This window comes from Chelonoidis abingdonii, chromosome 19 (assembly GCF_003597395.2).
Source record: "Chelonoidis abingdonii isolate Lonesome George chromosome 19, CheloAbing_2.0, whole genome shotgun sequence".
In the NCBI taxonomy this organism is placed as follows: domain Eukaryota; kingdom Metazoa; phylum Chordata; order Testudines; family Testudinidae; genus Chelonoidis; species Chelonoidis abingdonii.
This window is the reverse complement of record NC_133787.1, coordinates 25,891,111-25,911,271: the sequence shown is the minus strand read 5'-3', so window position 1 is coordinate 25,911,271 and position 20,161 is coordinate 25,891,111. Positions and strand designations below refer to the sequence as shown.

Sequence of the window (20,161 nt, the reverse complement as noted above, 5' to 3'; positions counted from 1 at the left end):
CGGCCGCCCCGCTCCCCCTCGCAGCGGCTGCTCTTGTCCTCGCGGTGCGGGATCCCGGGCTCCGCGGGCAGCCAGCGAGCACCAGCCCCCCCGCGCGGCTGGCACCGCCCCCCTTCCCCCGCGCGTCGGGAGCGGGATGACAGCGATGGGCCCCGGCCATTGGGAGGGACCCGCCGCCGCCGCCTGCTGGCCCCTGCCGGGCTGAGGTCACTCGCCGCCCTCCGCCATCCCGCAGACTCCATGGGCGCCTGGTCCCTGCCGGGCCGCCCGCTGCTGCTCCTGCCTGCCCGACCCGAGAAGGGGGCGGGGAGCCTCAGCGCCTGGGAGCCGCGCTCGTCTCTTCCCCCGCCGCCGCCGCCGCCCATGAGCCGCCTGGGAGCCCCGCGAGGTGTCGCCGAGGCGCATGGAGAGCGCGGCCGCCTGTGTGTGCTCGGGTAAGGGATGGGGGGCGCTGCGCCCTGGGGCTGCCCGTCGCCCCAGCCCTCCACGGGGGTCACCGCCCCGCAGAGACATCGCCACCCCCGGGGGGAAACCCGCTCTCCGCGCAGCCCTGGCCCCGCCTGGGCACAGCGCGTGCGGCAGCTCAGAGCCCCAGGCGGGCAGGGCTAGGTAAGCCTGGGGCGTTCTTCGGCCAGTACCGGGGAGGGAGCAAGAGGCGCTGCGCTGTGCGGCATCGGTGGCTCCCTCCTACCCCCACTCATCATTAGGGTACAGCATCAGCGTGGAGGTTTGATGGGGGAACTCTGAGATGTGTTAGACACTCATCTCCTCGCCCCCCCAAAAGTGTTAAACAGAGGGACCCTGCTCCGTTTATTGAAGGGGCTATGGGCCTTTAACAAGAAATGCAGAGTGGGGTCTTTCTCTCTTACTAGTTAAGGGTGCAAGATTAGAAATATTTCTATGCTAGTTGTAAAATAGTTTGAGAGGGCTAGCAGTTGAGTATAGAGGGAGGGAGATACTGAATGTAGTTTAATCTGCAAAGCAGTTAATTTTTTTAAAAAAATATAATAATGCTTGTTTTCTATGTAGTAATAGAGAAACTGAATTGTCTTCTTAAGAAAACATCTTTTATGATTTAGGTTACTTTTTTGTGTGTGTATTTTGTTGCCTATATAGTGTACACATGTATTTTATTTAAATTTAAGTCTTTAAAGTAGTTTAATATTTAAAATAAATAGTGAGAAATTTTGTATACCTTCCAGGATACATTTTACTACTTTGGCACACAGCTAGTTTATGTAAGCAAGTTAGGAAAGCATTATTTTGCCTTTCCAGGGTAAGTACCCATTTCAGTAATTGACTAAATGCTTAACAATAATAATTAGCCTATTTGCATGACAGTGTTGTCTAAACATGGCTTTTTGGAATCCTTGAGGCACTGAAGTCTTGTGTAATAGCACTTCCTAAAAGCAGACTGATTCCTAAGAAATTATTTACACATTCAAACTGCATCTGTTGTAGATTCACAATCTGAAATATACAGCTCTGTCACTAGAGAGTGGGTGCACTTTAGCAACAACTTGTGTCATCAAATGACATCTGGCTCTGAGACAAAACTGCTATTAAGGACTCTTTTTATTTCCCTCCTTAGTTCTTTTCTTACATCTTCCTCTCGTCTCTGGAAGCTCCATCCACATTGGAATAGGCAGCAATTATTCCAATCTCTGTAAGTAATCTTTTTTAAAAAACTGCTTTCATGGCATGCTCACAGTCATGTACACTTGTAAAATATTATATTTAAAGTCTAGAAGATAAGGTATCAATCCAGTAAAGAGCAAATAGCTTTCTGCCTAAGAAACCAATTGTGTTAACAGAACTGTGCCATTATTTAAAGGTCTCATTTATTTAAAGGTCAAATCCTGCAATCCTTACTCAGGCAAAAAACTCATTGAAGTCAGGGAGATTTGCCTGAGAACAAAGCCTGTAAGATTGTTACTTTTAAATCTCAAATTCTTTAGATATATTTGCCTTCTTTCCTGCTATTTAAAACGCCTTCAGCCACAACAAAACATAAGCCCTTTCCTGACAAAACTGATTTGCAGTCTGGCTACGCAGACATTAAGCTGCCTGTGGTTTCAGAAATTCCACACCATTTTTGACAGTTACTGTCAGAAGAGAAGTGTCTACAAAATGACAATTTAAAATTTTTTTATTTTTATTTTTTGGGTAGTCATTGCATGAAAAATCTTAATAGGGAGTATTAACTTTAAGGCCCTAAATCTAGCATGGGAATCTAGATGGATGTAGAAATCCATGCCAACAGGTTCTGATGCTGGATCAGGACCCTACTAAGCAAAGAAAAGTGACGATAAAGACATATGAAGGATGACATTTTTTCCACAGAGAAAGTATTGCTGAAATAATGTAAATAGATTAATTCTTCCATAACAAAAACAAGAACTGGACCGTCATCATGGTAAGAATAATTTAGTTTAGGTCTGAAGTTTGAGAGACAGGCAATGGGCAACTTCTGCTTTCAGTTACATAAGTCAGTGGAACTACTCCACATTTAGGGCCTGGAAAACTATGAACCTTAGAGCATGCTACCCTGAACAGTGAGCTCAGTGGGACTACAGTAAGAAAAGTTGTTCTTGTTAATGTTTGCAGGATTGGGCCCTGTTGCAACAGAGAAGAGAATTTGACCCATAAAGTTGATTACCTGGCAAATCTAAAGAGATCATAGTCGCTGAATTTCAGAGTTTAAGTATTTGCTATAACTTCAATTTGGCTTTGAACCTGAACTCCTAGCAAAAACATGCCAGACTAGGGCTGTAAAGCAAATTCAAGACCAGTAGATATTAACTGAACATTGCTGATGATATTGTCAACCACCATCACCCAAACAATATCGTATTTTTTTTTTAAAAAGGGGAAGGGCTTCCAACAGTGGCCTTCCAAAAGATATGGACAACTCTAAAAGCTCACCTTATTAAAGCTACTAAATGGCTGCTTAAGAAAACAGGACTGATGATTAAAAAAACCTTCCAATCTCATGGGAAACCTGTGGCCATAAGAAACTAATTATAACATGTACTTGCTTCAGTGTTTAAGTACTGTTTAGCCATTTTCTAATGAATTTTTGCATTCAGCTAACTGTGCATGATATTCACAGTTCAAGTACATAGCACTAGTCCACCTATATGATCCAGATCTGTTAAACCTTTGGGGTCCCTGTCATAATGCACACACTTTCCATCCATTCCTCATCCCCACATTCCTTGATATTCTCCCCCTCAAAGTAGTTTCTTCATCCCTGTTCTCCCCGAGATTTTTTCCTACTCCCTCCCCTGGCAGGATTCCTTCATGTTCCCCTCCCTGGTCCCTCCAAACTCCACCTCCATCACTCCAGAAGAAATATGTATTTGTCTGCATTTTACTGCATTAGATCCCTGCATACTGGTAGGCCTTGATCCCAGAGTTACAGCATGAAGTGTTATAGCAGTGTAGAAGGAATTAAATTTCGTGGCCATGCAAACCAGAGAAGCCCATGCTGTAATGACTATTGAAATTCATGCTTGAGATAAACCACACATGTGCAATGCACCGTTTTCTAATGACACTGAGGATAAAATCCTAGTCAAGAGAGATTTAAAAATAGCTTTTGAATAGAACTTCATACTTGTAAAATTTGCCACACTGGCAGCCCTGGAGACAGAGGTCCTCTGTATGTCCATATAGCAAGTATAGCACAGATAGTGACAATGCAGGTGTCTTCCCCGTTCTCCTTTCAACCCCTTGCATTAGGCAATTGTTGACTGGTGTACAAAAGAGCTTGTCTAGAGTACCTTGTGTCTTCGTGGAATCTAGGCTAGCAGAGGGTCCTAGTGCAGTGGTGCTGATGGAGTCAGCATATTTTAGAGCAGCCCTGGTGCTATTCTGTCTTTAAGCCAACTTTGTTTCCCCTCCCACCTTTGCACAAAGGATCATGTAGGGAGCAGAGTTCAGCCAGACTCTGTGCCTTGTTAATTGCTTTTAATTAGGATAATGCTTGTAATGAGAATTGTAAAACTCTTCTGTACCTAACTTGTATAATTAGAGATGGCCAAACCAGAAATTCAGACTATGGCCAGTCTAATGTTTCTGCATGATGCAAGCTCCACAGGGTTGCTACTCACCCTCCTGAGCAGGTGGGTCAGAGTGACTAGAGTCTTGCCTCCACCTCCTAACAAAATATTGGTGACAGTTTTGTGCATGTGAGAAAAATATTGGATTTATCATAGCCAAAAACTTTCATTGGGGAAGTTCTCAGGTCCAGGATGCAATCTCTGGTCAAAACCAGAACAGGAGAGCCAGCCCCTGACCTCCAGCTTGGTGGTCAAGAGCTCAGAGATTAGATTAAAATTCAGGAGTATGACTAGATGAAGCATTTGACTTGAATTGCACATTAACAGAGCTAATAGAAAGTCTTCCATAAAAAATAGTTAGTCTAAAACCTATTTTTCCACAAAGTGTTTGGTTTCTGCCCAAAGTTTCAAGTTTTCAATTAAAAAGTTTGCCATCTGAAAAAAACTTTAACTTTTTATTGAAAAAACAAAAGCTTTTCTACTGAAGACAGATGGAAATGAGGGGAGAAATTTGAACCAGTTCTACAAATAACTTTAGTTTCAGTTCAGTCTGTAGTCATGAACTTCAGCCCCATTCTCTTGATAGTAAGGTGAACATGGGCCAAACTTGTTCACATAGCTAGGCAAGCAGGACACAGTCTTCAAGCTCGCTTTCCTCCCCTCAAGTCACTGCCTTTTTCACTTCCAGGTGACCCCCTCTGAAGAAATAATTTAAAAGCAGGCAGAGATACATGTGCAGTTGTATACCTAGTTTGCAGATGCAATTATTCAGCTTATGAACACAAGTCAAAAGGCCAAAGTGACAGGTGTTAATCAGGATAACTGCACGCATGCGGACAGGCCTGATTAAAAAAAAAATTCTTTGATTGCCTCATCTTTAACTTTGCAGGTTTTGAAAACTTGCCCTTAAAAGAATTCGCTTCAAAAACATGAGGGAACACATTCAGAAATTCTGTGGCTTTGTCCCCGAGTGCATGAAGATGAAGCCAGCAAAGGGCAAGGCCGTTTTAAAAAAAAAACAACAAAAAAAACAAAAAAACAAACACACACACCCCCCACTACTGAGAAAATTCTGCAGAATATCCTGCCCCTAATCCTACATATCCTTGAATAGACATTCAGGAGACCATCGCCTCAGTGCTCCACTTGAGTCCCCACATACACCGAGCAGCAGCACAGCTGGCTTCAGGCTGTGTTGTCATTGACTACAGGGCTGCCAGCTGTGCTCTGTGACTCCATGAAGAGGATGAAGACTGAATAAGCATTAACTCGTGAACAACCAAATCCTTATCAAGCAAACAAAATAGTCACTCTGCAGCCACGACTGCAGGCTCAGCTTCTGTTCCTAGTGACAAATCCTGCTTCTTCCCATCCCTCCAGCCTCTGTGGGCCCTCCTCTATAGTAAAATTGATGCAGTCACCCTGCCCAGGAATCAGGGAGCCTGACAAGCACAGGACTTCCTGTGCTCCAGCTCAAAGATTAACTTGGAGATATACCTGAGTGGGGCCTATGGATCAGTGGTTTCATGGATCCAGTAGCAAATGTTTACTACTTAAGCAGTCGGAGGAAGAGCAGAGGTTGCTGCAAGTCTCTGCATTCTTATCTCAGTGCACAATGGATGCATAGGTGATTGAATCACCAAACAGATCCACCAGTATCAGCGATTTCCAGCCTCCACCCATCCAAGGAGCCCTATGGAACTGTGTTGCCGGGGGGATCATGCCACCTGTATATGTTCCGCAAATCTTGCCCCACTCTCTATGCAAAGCAAAGCCACCCCACTGCCACCACAGCAGAAATCATCTACGTCCACAGAAGTGAGGAGGAATGCAGATTTTGCCATACCTGCGCTGCAATAACTAATCTGCAGTGGATGGGGTCACTCAGAGCAACTGCTCCCTATGCTTCTCGATTGAAACTCCTTTTTACAGGTGGATGTTTTGCAAAAAGACTTGAGACAGCTATACAAAGAAAGGAATTTTGTACCTTTCCTGCTCACATACTACCCTGCACCTCTCTACAGTTTGTTTCCCCTTTGCCATACTCCATGTTATAAGAGCGCATATGGCAGGGGGCTTCCTGACTTGTGAAATAAAGACATCCTTTTAGGGATAAAGGAGCAGAGACCATCTTTATCCTTTGCCTTAGTAGACAAAGGAACCAAGTGATTTCATCTCTGTGACACATCCTGGGCAGCCTGGCCAGTCAAAGCTAGAAAGGAGACTGTGGGTGAGAGAAACCATCTTGAACAAAGACTGCATCTTGCTAGATTAAGTTTGTCTTTTATCTATTTGATTAACCATTTCTACCTTTATCCCTGCTAATTGGTATCACTTAGCCTGTGTCCTTTTGTTAATCAACTTGTTATAAATCAACTCAGTGCTGTGCTTAAAGAGAAGTGTGTGTTTGCCTCAAAGAGTCAGTAAATTACAGCTTAAATTTAAAAGGGCAATGAATGTAATATCTTCGTGAATGATCAGTGAAAGGAGCTGTGCATTGCAGAGGAACAGTTGAGAAACTGAGCCTGGAATTCACTGATTTTTCACCTGCAAGGTCAGGTATGGGTCAGGAGAGCCTTAAGGAGTTTGCTGGTGAGGATGGTACACTGGGGTTGCCGGGAGCCGACAGTCTGATCTCTAGCTAGGTTCGCTCTTGCTGAGGCAGAGGGGTAGTAGTGGCTCACAGCTTTGGTTGTCCCCAGCAACATGTACCATGCCCAAAGAAGAGATCCTTATAATGCATCCACTATTTTGGGGAGTGAGTTGTCTCTGTCAGATCTATTTCCTATTTCATGGAAGGGACGGACTAGAACTGTGTTCTCTGTAAGGAATGTGTAAAAAGCCTCATGCCCGCTCGCTTTGTGGGACTACAGAAAGGCTTCCCCCAACTAGCCGTTTGCTTTGGGAAGAGCAGAAGTTGCTCACTTTCTCTCCCCTGGGAGCAAAGCACTCCGAAGAGGGATAGGGAAAAGGTGGGAGTCATTCCCCTCTCCTTACATGCAAATCCATGGAGCTTGGCCAGCACACTTGGAACAATCTGCACCATCCTGTTGCTGATACAGAGAACACATGGAACATCCCTAGGGAGGATGCAGGCATGCTCTCTCCAGCCTTCCTCCTGGGCAGGGTACCAATGGTGATTGTTGCAGTGCCCCCCCCATTCACCCTCCAGGCTCCAGTGTTTTGACAGAATGGTTGCATCCCCAGAGTGCTTGTAATCCAAGTGCAGACTGTCAAACATGTCCTTCACCCACTATTGAGAAGTTAGAGGCCTTCCCTATATACACACCATTTGTTTGCCCTCCTATTATTTTCATTTCAGCCACTATTGGGTTAATGTCTCCTGAAATCAGGGTTCCCTTTTCCAGCTATTGTCCTCCTGCCTGCAGGCTCTCAGCAGTTTTCCTAGAATCTCCTGACTGTTTCTAGCCTATATTTCAGTCTGGATTGCCGGTGTTATAAGAGCAAGATGATGTTTTTTCCAGGGGCCAGAAAACTCCAGGCACAGACTAGGCTGTACAGAAATGCAGATTTTCCCTGACCCTGCAGGTTTGGAGGTGATTGCATTTCCAGCTCACCCACTTAATTCTGTCAGAGATGCTGAGAGATGTATACTGCATAGTTAAGTAGGGGAGGGGGACCGGGGAGGAGAAGGTTCCAGAATACAGGACAAAGCAGCTTGGAATCAGGATAAACCTAGGGAGGGCAATTTTTCCTCCATCATGGTCACTGTAGGGAGTTCTTGCTCCTTATTTGTCCCCCTTGTAGCTTCTCTGTAACATTTTGTTTCAACTTCATTGGGCTTCTTACACTTCACCATCTATTTTTTTTTTCTTGTAATTATATTGCTAACATGGATGTAAATAATGGGAAAGAGGATGGGAACATCTCTGCTGAAGACTGACATCCTCTCATACTGTACCTCCCTTTGTTTGCCAGAAGTCCCACACTGAGGCGTGTTGGCATGCTGCTCCTTCCCCTCTGGTTTCTCAGTGAATATAGTTGCAAGGTTGGTGTGAGTCCTAGCTCTTCTGATGAAGTGCCCCACTAGCCTCACAGACTATGTGTGAGAAGTCCTGTAAAACTTATTTGTGTTTCTGCACAGGATTTTCAAAATAGCTGGATTGTTAGCTGTGCTTGGAGAGTTATGAAAGTGTGGGAGGTTTGGTTCAGATAAGTACTCTAAAACTGGGAAGTGGCACGGGCCGAGGACTACGTTTCCTGCTGCTTCCCACCACCCCCATTGGCCTGAGATGGCGAACCATGGCCAGTGGGAGCCACGATAGGCCGAACCTGCGGACACGGCAGGTAACCAAACTGGCCTGGCCCGCCAGGGTGCTTACCCTCGTGAGCCATGTGCCAATAGTTGCTGACCCCTGTACTAGCTGCCATACAAACAGATAGTTAGAGACCATTTAAGACATCCCAAATAGGAGAAGAAAGTTCATTCAAAAAAGAAAAATCATTGCACAGAAATCCCAACCCCTGCTCTCTTCAGAGGCAGGGATTAGATACCATGGAGAAGGCACCAGGACTTTGGATTTACAAACCCATCCCATCCTCATGGATCCTAGAGCATGAGCACAGAATGCTTTCCTCTCCCTGCCCTGCCCTTATCTTTCCTTCCACAGGCAGCATGGTCAGGCCTGTTGCCATGGTCTCTATTCTGCAACTGAAAGCTGAACCCCTGCAGTACAGGTGAGCAATAGAATTAACTTTCATCAGTCTATCGTAGATATTGCTAGGGCATCCGTCACCAGATGCAGTAATTAGTCATATTTGTCCAAAGTGGCATCCAAAGTGACCTATACTTGTTCTGAAATGCAGTGCCAGCAGCACAGCCATTGCACTGTAATGGAGAAATCAATCCCTTCTGCAACAAAAACCGGCAACTTGTTTGGTATGTGTCTGCTGTTTTAGCCTTCATCATTTTGAAGAGTATGTTTGTATAGTTTAACAATCCAGCTCCTTAAACAAAACAAATGTGTAAAATCAAATGTTTCCTCGGAAGGAAACCAAGATGTTAAATAAGATTAACAGCAGTTACAATACATTCGTTCCATTGTGTGCCAGAGCACAAGCTGTGTGGTATGTTACTTAATGTCATGCCTTGATTGGAAGTCCTCCATACTTAGGAAGAGCAGAACATCAGTATGCTTTTGTCCTGCTGTCTATCACAACCCCTTTTTCTCTTGGCAAATGTTATATTTTTACAGGACAATTTAATGGAGATTGAGCAGTTACAGAAAAAACTAGAATAGTTTTTAAAAAAGGCAAACGATTCCTAGTTGAAATACCTGAGTGGAGACGTTATGGGGTCCTGATCCCACTCCCTTTGTCCAGCTTGAGAAATACAATCCAAATCTGAACTTCCCCTATGTTTGGGGAATCTTTAGATCTGGAGTCCTGGTTCCACAGTTTGTAGACAGAAAGGGCCCAGTTGCGAAGTTCAGTGAATCAAGTCCCTAACATGGATCTGATGTGTTACTCCTCTATGCCAGTGTGTTACTGTTGATTTCAGTGGATTTATACCGGTACAAAAAAAAAAAAAAAAGAGTGGAATAACGCAATGGTGAGTCAACTGGAACTTTCTCAAAGCTCAGGGTATGAGATCTGAGGTTTTGGTACCAGCACATAGATAGAAACAGGAAATCTGGTTTGAGTTTCCACAGATCAAGCTCTTATCTTCTGCTTCAGCCAAAGACTACATAATGCAACTCAGGAGTAGGGTGTAAAAGTGGCATTTAGCTACCTGGCCAATGTTGGGATATTGTGTGCTGGGACAGTACTCCAATGAAAGACTGCTCTAAATGCCAACAGTGCAAAGGGGCTTCGGATCTCTGAGGTTCAGGAAGCCCTCAGCTTCTAACCCTATCCTCTAGCCACAAGAGTTCTTACACTATCTCTGCATCCCTAGAGGATTCCATCTATACTGGTGAGACCCTCCCATCACTGGCTACAGTGCCAGAACACAGCTGAAAGTCGGGGCCATGATTTTAAATCAGATAGTGTTCCTTTAACTATGGTGAGTAATCAGCACATTTTCAGACTGTTAGTTGATACCAAAGCAAGTACACAATTAAATCAGATATAATCCAGTTAGTCATTTGAATAAAAGGTATTTTGTGGTAATTGCATCATCCATTTATGTATTCTTCTACAGCAAGATATACAACATACAGTTCTTATTTTAATAGCATGGAATAGTTTTTCAACTTTTGGGTAGATCTTCTACATCCCAGTTGTTAATTTGACACACACACACTTATTGACAATTGAAAGTTGTTCCAATCCTGGGAATTCAGTGTTTACTCTAACCTTTAGACTGACAGTCCAGATTAGTCAACTTCTGGGTTTCAAAGAAAGCTATAGGAAATACCAGTTATTTCCCCAACAACCAAATCAGTTGGTAACAACTTATTCACTACTAGCCAGGGATGAATTTTTACAAGGCTAAAAGGTTTTATAGGCCTTGTATAGGGTACTTAAGTTAAAGGGACAGTCAAGTGCAGTGCAGAACTCTCAGACCAGGAGAGGTGGGAAGGAGCTACTATCTAAGTTATGGCAGCTGTGCTATCAAGAACTCCCATAGTGCTATGGACTGAGCTGGCTGGGTGCCAGTCTGCACTGGGTGAATTGTAGCAAAGTACAGTATTTCAAGGGAATGAGTCAATTTTGCTAAAGTTGCTATGGAAAGTTTCAAAATAGAGTATTTAGTTTCAGCTCCAGTTTTTACTGATATATAATTTTATAATGCTTCAATGTGCAAGCATTTCAATACAGTAGTTGCAATGTTTCCAAATTGAAGTTTCAGAATTTTTGTACTATGAAAATGTTCAGCTTTTTGTGCTGATTGGGATGAACAGTCTCCTGGTGTTGGAATTTACATCCTGGGGGAGATAAAGTTCATTATCCATCCAACTCTGCTTAGCACTTCTAGAGTTTCAGGGAGGCAGGTTCATTATGTGGAGTTATAGGCTGGAGCTGCTCCACCTGAGAGACTTGCCAGGCTTGTTCTCCAGCTGTCTGGCACCTCTGGAAAAAGCTCTTTTCTGATCATGCATCAGAAGGGAGATTCACTTAGTTTGTTCCAAGATAGAAACATCAACTGAGAAAGCAATTTGTTGCTCACACCACACATTAGGTCATGTACCAAGTCAGTTTGATCTTCAGTTTGGATAAGATTCACTAGCTACCCAATAATCAAAGCCAAAAACCACCCCTTGCTGAAACAAACGCAGTGCTTGAATCCAAAAATATCAAAATCAATATTGAATCACCTATGTTGTTTAATAAATTTCAAAGACATCCTGTGGTTATATTAGTGTCTAGAGGCCAGATCCTCAACCAGAGCAAACTGGGGTAGCATCAGTGGTGCTACATTGATTTGAAGGCTGAATTCTAGAACTTTTTGGTAATCAGATGCACCAAGTACTGCATGACTTTGCATTGTTTCTGAGTCTGCCACCACTGGAATAAAAATGTGAATAAGAATCTGAGTGACACCTATCATGTGACTAGTGAAGTCACTGTCAAGAAGCATTGCACCTCTCCAGAGTATTATGTACTGGCAATTGAACATTTTTATTACACCTTTCTGTCACAGTTTGTTTGTTTCAGAAAGGAAAATGCCTTTGGGAATTAGAATCCATTCACTTAGCATATTAAAATATGGTGTTTCTATGCTCAGAGTGTTAAGTATATATACTGTCCTTGTACTGTATCCACACAAATGTTGGCTACTCACAGTCAGCAATACATTAATCAAGGTCACTATTACTTGGTAATTAGATATTATGTAAATTGTACCAAGCTGATTCCTTTTCAGGCAGTAAACATGGTGGGGGAGTAAGATACATTGTTTGGATTTGCACTGAGCACAAAGCTATTCAATGCATATCACTTCTCAGTATTTACCACCCCTTTTTATGACACCATTTAATACTTGCGCTATTTAAATAAATAACATTTAAAAGATTTAAGGCCAGAGGGGCCCAATACAATCATCTGGTCTGGCCTCCTGTGTAACATAGGGCACAGAATTTCACTCAGTGATTCCTGCATGTAGCTCAGATGTGAGATCAAATTTCAAAATACTAAGAAATGTCTGGGTTCTGTAACATGATGCCCAGCAGAAGTTTCTGCTCCAGTGCTCGCTCCAGGTAGCCAAGAGAAGGATTAATACAAATGTATCAAAAAAAAGCAGCCAGAAATACAGGAGAGGACTACAGTGCCCAGGAATAGAAATGGCTGTTTACAGGGGCGGCTCCAGGCCCTGGCACGCCAAGCGCGTGCTTGGGGCGGCATGCTGCGGGGGGGCCAGGAGGGTGGCAGGCAGCTCCAGTGGACCTCCCGCAGGCGTGCCTGCGGAGGGTCCGCTGGTCCTGCAGCTTCGGTGGAGCATCCGCAGGCAAGCCTGTGGGAGGTCCACCGGAGCCGCGGGACCAGTGGACCCTCCACAGGCATGTCTGCGGGAGGTCCACCGGAGCTGCGGGACCGACGACCAGCAGAGCGCCCCCTGCAGCGTGCTGCCATGCTTGGGGTGGCAAAATGGCTAGAGCCGCCCCTGACTGTTTACCAGATGTCAATAAACAAGACCAATCCACCAATTTTGGTGGCATAATTTCATCTAACACTTAAAGTGCTGTATTTTTAATCAAGACCCTTGTGACTTCAGAAGGCACATGAAATTAAGTGAACTGGGTAAAAAAATTGATTACAATGGAAGTTCAGCATCTCCAGTTTTCTTGTCAGTACTAAGATTGAGCAATTATATTAGAATACTCAAATAATTTGAGACGGTCACCCTTCGGTGCCCAACTATCACTGGAGTAACTCCATCCTCAGTGGAGTTCCCCCAGTGTAAGTGAGAACAGAATTTAGCCCCTTACCCATATTTTGTCCTCAAACAGTGCCTTCGCCTTCCCCCCACTCCCCCTTAGACAAATTGCAGCAATAGAAGCCCCTTGGAGTGGATAGGCTGCCTCTGCTGTTTGGAGACAGTGTCTCCTATTGTAGATTGACTAGAAACCAACCTTTACAAGAGTCAGTTTTGCCTGCCCTTTTAGGTGTCACTGGCCTTCACTGCTTCTGAGGACAAGGAAGCTCATTTTGCCCATACCGTTCCTTATAGCTCACAAGCCTAAGAGCTCTCCTCTCCATTATACCACAGTTCAGTTTTTAATAGCATCTTTCATATGCACTGTATCCCAAACAACTAATAGCCAAAAGAAAGACATTTAGAACTTTTCTCCCTTGCCTATACAGTGGCTATGTTTTCAAGTGACATTTGCAATCAAGCAGAGAAGCTTTGCAGTGTAGAGGAAAGATTGCAGTTCCTGACTATGGAACAGCTGAGGCCAATGTTTTTGCATCAACAGCTGTAAAACTATTGGAGTTACAGAAAGGAACTTAGTGTTGGACAACTGGAAGTGGAGCAATGTGGGGCAGTGAATCCTGTTGGGCTGGAACAAGCTCAGAATGTTTAAAAAAATAGGACATCTTAAAACTAGATCTTGAAATAAATAGGGAGCCTATGGAATAATGCTCTGGGAATGTGTATGCATGCACACACCTTTAATATTTAAGAATAATTGTTAGCATTTTCGCTGACCACCTCAGAACGTCTGCATGCACGTTCTTCTGAGCTTAGACCTGTGTGAAGTCAATGGGCCTGATCTCTTCCCACCTGGGGTGGAATGGATCCTGTAAGTTCCATTAGCCTGTCTTCACTTAAGTATTTTAGCTCCTTCAGAACAAAAATTAAAAAGCCTTTAGATTGCAGTGAATTCTCCTCTATTTGGGAAACGCCCAGGTTCCCGATTTCATGTTTCAAGTACCTACCACAAGTATGGTAGCTGTTCAGAAAACATTATCCAAGATGTGCTCGAATTGCAAAACAAAGTTTGATTATTACCCTGTAGATGGAAGCGCTGCCAGGTTACAAGTGTATGGTCTAATACATATAGTAAAAGTGTTCTTTCAGTGCTGGTGCTATTTATAAATGCATTTGTGGGTTCTGACATTTTCCAATGTGTGGAGAATTGGAAATCATGAACAATTACTCAGCTGCAGGGTTTTCCTGCTATGAAAGCTGACACAAAGGCTCTGAATTAAGAATATTGGAGAACAAACAAAAGTCTTTAGTCAGAATGTCTTTGTTCAGCTGGATGCCAGTTTGCACCTTGTTTTTTCTGTTCCTTTGCTTCTAGGATCTGGTATTTTCAAGGGGGGATCTGGCTTATTTGGTGTGTTAAAGCTGGTGATATACAAGAGACTTGAATTCAGTTTTAAGGTAAAGGATAGGCACCAAAACTGCCAAAGTAAACTATTGGTTTTCTATTCCTAGTGTTCTTCATTACTAAACATCAGAATCCTACTATTTAATTCAGTTAGCAGTAGAGCGATAATGGACACCAGTTAACGGGTAAATAAGGTGCCTCTTCTCCAGTTAAAACTTTTGCCAAAGCATGTGCATTACTTACCCCTTTCAGACATTCTCCTCTCATCTTCAATGAAAACAGGACCAGCTGTACTGCTGAAGCTGGATATATTTTTGTGCACAAGTTCTGAATTGTATGCACATTCATCCTGATTTCTGTGAATCTATTTGTGCTCCACAAATATTGAACAAAAGGAGTCTGGACAGATTATAAACTCAAACTATTCTCTTCAGTACCATTTGCAGGGTGTGACTGGTAATCTACATGACAGTGTTGTTTCTCTCAATTGGAAGAGTAACATTTCAAAAACAGGAGAATAAGGATGAATAGTAAATATTTTCCCCTGCACATGGGTACAAGCATTAATTTTGCACACAAAACAAGGATATGAAGAGTGCCTGCTTCCCAGACAGTGGTGTGAGCAAGTGTCTATTCAAGTGCTTGTTTAGGAGTATCCATTAAAATGGTCACATTGAAGAGATAAACATGTATTTGTATTCACTGCTTCTGCAATAGCCACTCTGTTCTAGTTATATAACTCAGAACATGCTGACTACGGATGCGTGACTGTGTTCAGTGACAGTAAATGCTGACCCAAACTTACTCATTTCTTCACCTGAATGCCACGTGACTAATTTGTCATCATTTAGAATTGTTGGGGCCCTATTAGCCAAATTTCTGTTTCTTCATAGTGACTGGAAACAAAGGCCTTCTCTACACCTAAAACTAGGGGAATGTCTACACTACGGGATTATTCCGATGTTACAGAAACTGATTTTTTTAAACAGATTGTATGAAGTCGAGTGCATGCGGCCACACTATGCACATTAATTCAGCAGTGTGCATCCATGTACTGAGGCTAGTGTCAATTTCCAAAGCTTTGCAATGTGGGTAGCTATCCCGTAGCTATCCCATAGTTCCTGCAGTCTCCTCTGCCCATTGGAATTCTGGGCTGAGATCCCAATGCATGATGGGGCAAACACAGTGTCACGGATGATTCTGGGTAAATGTTGTCACTCAATCCTTCTTCCATGAAAGCAACGGCAGACAATCATTTCGCTCATTTTCCCTGGATTGCCCTAGCAGACTCCCATAGCATGACAACCATGGAGCCCTGTCAAGGTATTATTCCCACTTTGAACTTTAGTGTCCAAGAAGTGCGGACCTGCATGTACCCTTCTAAGCTTAATTTAGCTGCGCCCAACCAAATACAGTGTTTGGCACACTCCTGTCCCCAAACCTTGCTGGGGGAGCCAGACCCAAACCCTGGGCTTAAAACAAACAGAATAAACATTCCCTCCTCCTTTCCCCTCCTGGGTACCCTGAGAGATTCACTATCATCCCAAACTCCTTGAATCTTAAAAAGAGAGAATGAACCTCCCCCCTCTTTTCCCCACCAACTCCCTGGTGAGTTCAGACCCCAATCCCTTGGTCTTACACAAGGAAAAATCAAATCCGGTCTTAAAAAAAGAAAGCTTTTATTAAAGAAAAAAAATAAAAACTCTCTCTGAAAACCGGATGGAAATGTTTACAAGGTTTCAAGCTATACATAGACTAAAGGATCTTCCCCCTGCTCTAGTTTACATACAAAACAGAAGTAAATATTCCTTCCAGCAAAATCACATTGCAAATAAAGAAAAAACAACAAAAGATTAATCGCCTTCTAGCTAGTACTTACTATTTGAACTTAGAGACTGTTTCAGAAAAGATGGAGAACTGGTGTGCACGCTCTGGCTCGCCTCTAGCCCAAGAGAGAACAATGCACAAAAACAACACAGACTACAACAAAGACTCTCCCTCCCACCAAGATTTGAAAGTATCTTGTCCCCTATTGGTCCTCTGGTCAGCGTCTGCATGCAGGTTCACTCAGCTTCTTACCCGCTTTACAGGTAAAGAGACACTAACCCTTAATATCTTGTTTTAGACAACCCGTTTAGCCTTTTGTCACTGTCACGTATGTGTATGGATGCTGCTGACAGACGCGGTACTGCGTGCTAACAGCAGCATTCATTGCCTTGCAAGGTGCAGAACAGGTTACTAGCCCTATATCACCATCTGCCAATTGGAAATTGGTGTGGCTGTTATCAATCCTTTTGTACCGTTTGCTGCTGTCATGGGTGCTCCTGCGCTGGCTTGTCTGCTGAGTTGGCGGGGCGGCATGACAAACTGGAATGACTCCCAGGTCATTCCTTCTTACGTTTTGTCTAAAAATAGAGTCAGTTCTGCCTAGAAATGGGCAAGTTTACTTGAGAACCAGAGGCATAGCACTCCGGGTCAGGCCCAGATCCGCAGATGATGAGTCTGGATGCAATTCTAAGGGGTGCCCCTTGCAACAACCCACCATTCTTTCCTTCCTGCCCACACCCTCCTGGGCTACATGGCGTATATCCCCCATTTGTGTGATGATAATAAAAGAACTGCAGAATAGAACACTGCTTTTTGTGAGATAAAATGAAGGGAGTGCAGCTCCCGCTGCTATGATAGTCCAGGCAGTACAAGAATCTTTAATTAACATGAAGGGATGGGAGGGAGGCGCTCAGCCTTCAGTTGCATGACTGAGGCATGTTTTCAATCCTTCTGTACTGTCTGCCGGGAATAACCAGGGAGCATTCCATTTTTGCCCCAGGCGCCCCGGCCGACCTCACCGAGGCCTCAGGAGCATTCATAGGATGATGATAGGACAGATATCAGTCATTTTTGTACTGTCTGCCACCCGGGAGGGGAGGGGGGGGATGTGCTGTCGGCGCCTGCAGCACCTCAACACGCATGCAGTAGCATAGGTGACATGAAAAAAGGCAAGAATGATTTCCCTATTTCTTTCGGGGGAGGGGGCGCGTGAAATTTGGCGGCACATACCTGAACACAGGGAAATGCTTTTTTGATCCTTCAGGCACTGGGAGGCTTCAGCCAAGAATGCAAATGCTTTTCGGAGACTGCCGGGGATAGCTGGAGTCCTCAGTCCCGTCCTTCCCTCCCTCCTTCTATGAGCGTCCATTTGTTCTTTGCTTTCCATTATGCTTGTTCACATTAGCACGGTGCTAGAGTCCCTGCTGGTGGCCATCTGTCTATCAGAGCCTGGATTTTTTCAATGCTGTGTCATTTCATCTTCATGTAACGGCGCTCTGATAACAGATTTGTCCTCCCCAGACAGCGTCGATCAGTATCTCCCGTACGCGTCCATGCTGGAGCTCTTTTTGGATTGAGGACTCCATCGCCACCTGTGCTGATCACCCGAGCTCCACAGCTGGGCAACAGGAAATGAAATTCAAAAGTGTTTGCGGGGCTTTTCTGTTAACCTGCTTTTCCTGTCTACCTGGCCAGTGCATCCGAGTTCAGATTGCTTTCCAGAGCAGTCACAATGGTGCACTGTGGGATACCGGCCGGAGGCCAATACCGTCGAATTGCGGCCACACTAACCCTAATCCGACATGGCAATACCGATTTCAGCGCTCCTCCCCTCGTCGGGGAGGAGTACAGAAATTGGTTTTAAGAACCCTTTATATCGATATAAGGGCTTCGTTGTGTGGACAGGTGCAGGGTTAATTCGGTTTAACGCTGCTAAATTTGGTTTAAATGCGTAGTGTAGACCAGGCCTAAAGGTCAACCTAGCTGCTTCACCCAGGACTGTGAAAAGTGTCTTGCCCTGTGGAATAGATAGGTCAACCTAACTCCCACTGTAGATGCAGCTAGGTCAACGGAAGAATTCTTCCCTTAAGCTAACCCATCCCTTGAGAGGTGGTAGGTAAATACAACCAAAAGCCCTCCCATTGCTGTAGCAAGAGTCTACACTATAGCAGCTGTGCTGCTGGGGCATTTGTAGGGTAGATATGCCCGGAGCTATTCTCACTCCCTCACACTGAGATGATAGGATGAGGAACTTAAAAGGACCATGAGTTGTGTCATTGGGAAACAAAGTTAACCTTTCCCCTACATATGCAGAGGTGGGGTGATTAGCTATTAAACTCCTCTAGGAGGAGAGATGGTCTTGAGGAGTGAGTGGATTCTTCTTCATTCTTCCCCACTACACATATAGTAGGAGAAAGATCTCAGCATGCTCAAATGTAAGGGCAAGCCAGATCCTGCTCTGTCCTAACAATCTCCAAACCCAAATGTGAATTATGCTCTAATATTTGTCCACATGCACATTTTTCTGATGTTTAAGGTGGTCAGCCCACACGCTATGAGATTCAGTTCCCATCCTTACTTTTCAAACTGGAAAGGAGTTGTGAGATGTTCCCATCCATGGCTACCTCAGTCCAGCTCTTCATGATCCTTGAAGTTAAAATAGCTCTAAGTTTATCCTCTTTTCTGTCATTCCTTTTGCATATAGACTAGGACAAATACTGCAGGCAAGTTTTCAAAAACACTCCTGTCCCATTTTCAGACTTGATTTTTAACCTAAGTAACTACACTTTTGAAAATTTTACCTTCTGTGATTTGTTGGGCACATTTTCCCTGTGTGCAATGCTTCATAGGTCTACAACACTGTATAAATGATTAACAATTTACCAAGCTTTTGTCTGAATTGGAGGCCCCCCCTTTTGCTATCTGACAAAGAACAGACAAATCTGTTTCCAGTCTCACAGGGCTTTTAGAGTCAGCGAAGAGGACAGACTTTCAGAAGAGCTGTGACATTGTGCAGCAGGCATTTCCTACTTCAGTAACACAGTCATCCATTGTTTCTCTTCCTTTCAGATGAAGGCAGCATTCTGCCCTGTAAAAAAGAAGAACTACAGTGTGGCAACGGACTCTGCCTCCTGAACTGGCTGCGCTGTCACTACAAGAAGGACTGTGGCAGAGACTACATGTCCATCAAACTAACATGCTCAAGTGAGTTACCCTTCAATTTCCTCCATGGGACTGTCAATACACCTTCCTGTTGAATCATTCTCCACAGACTGCACTTTGCACTAGATTTGTTCCGAGTTTAATGCTGCATTAATATGGGTGCTTAATGGGCTTATTTATGTCTAAGTCTCTTGTTTATACTGCATGTGGATTTCAAGCAGAATACTTGCAAATAGTAGTAGTGGGAAGGGATGATTTAGCTCTGCTCAATGTATTTAGCTAATGTATCATGAAAGGTGCTGCAACCATATGCTAGTTTCAAAAAGAGGGAGTATAATCCAAAAGCTGAGACTACTTAAGAAGCTAGTCAGTGCTGGAACCTATTAAACATTGGCAGCTAGGGGAAAAAAATCATCAATATCAAGGAGCAACTGCAGGCTAGATTCTCTGCAATTTGAATTGTTAATGCAAAGTAACAACCCAACTATCAGCAGGTTAAAACAATGTTGGAAGAAATAGAATTACTGTAAAAGCAAAGACATCAAATATATTCAAAGGATTGATTTCTGCAGACAGTGTATATAGGAAAAAGTGTTGTTCTGGGAGTGACTAAGCAATGCCTTGAGTATTTTTAATAAATTGATCATGCAAGTTTTATGAAAAGTAGTATGTTGCAATTTCAGTGATACCTATTTACTAGTATAGAGGTGATTAACAGCTTCAGCCTAGCCTGTTCCCTTGATTTTTGTTCTCGCCTTGCTAAACTGCTGATTTCAAGCTATAGGAGTGTGAACTTCAGTTTAATATTTATATTTTGTTGCCATAAAAACTTGCCAGAAGGAAAGTTGTCAGAACCCTATTCCACAA

At 43.8% G+C, this 20,161-nt stretch overlaps 1 protein-coding gene across 2 annotated transcripts in view; it reads left to right on the top strand.

The window, feature by feature from the left end:
- The first annotated feature begins 354 nt into the window (after positions 1-354).
- Positions 355-20,161, top strand: part of BEAN1 (brain expressed associated with NEDD4 1) — a 118,399-nt gene continuing 98,592 nt past the window's right edge. Inside the window, exons 1-3 of one of the 2 annotated variants that reach the window (XM_032803763.2) lie at positions 355-434; positions 1,592-1,666; positions 19,202-19,336. In XM_032803763.2, coding sequence (XP_032659654.1) covers positions 404-434; positions 1,592-1,666; positions 19,202-19,336 — 241 coding nt within the window. In that variant the 5' untranslated portion in view covers positions 355-403. The remainder of the gene's footprint in view (positions 435-1,591; positions 1,667-19,201; positions 19,337-20,161) is intronic. The other variant, XM_032803764.2, reaches the window with a different exon arrangement.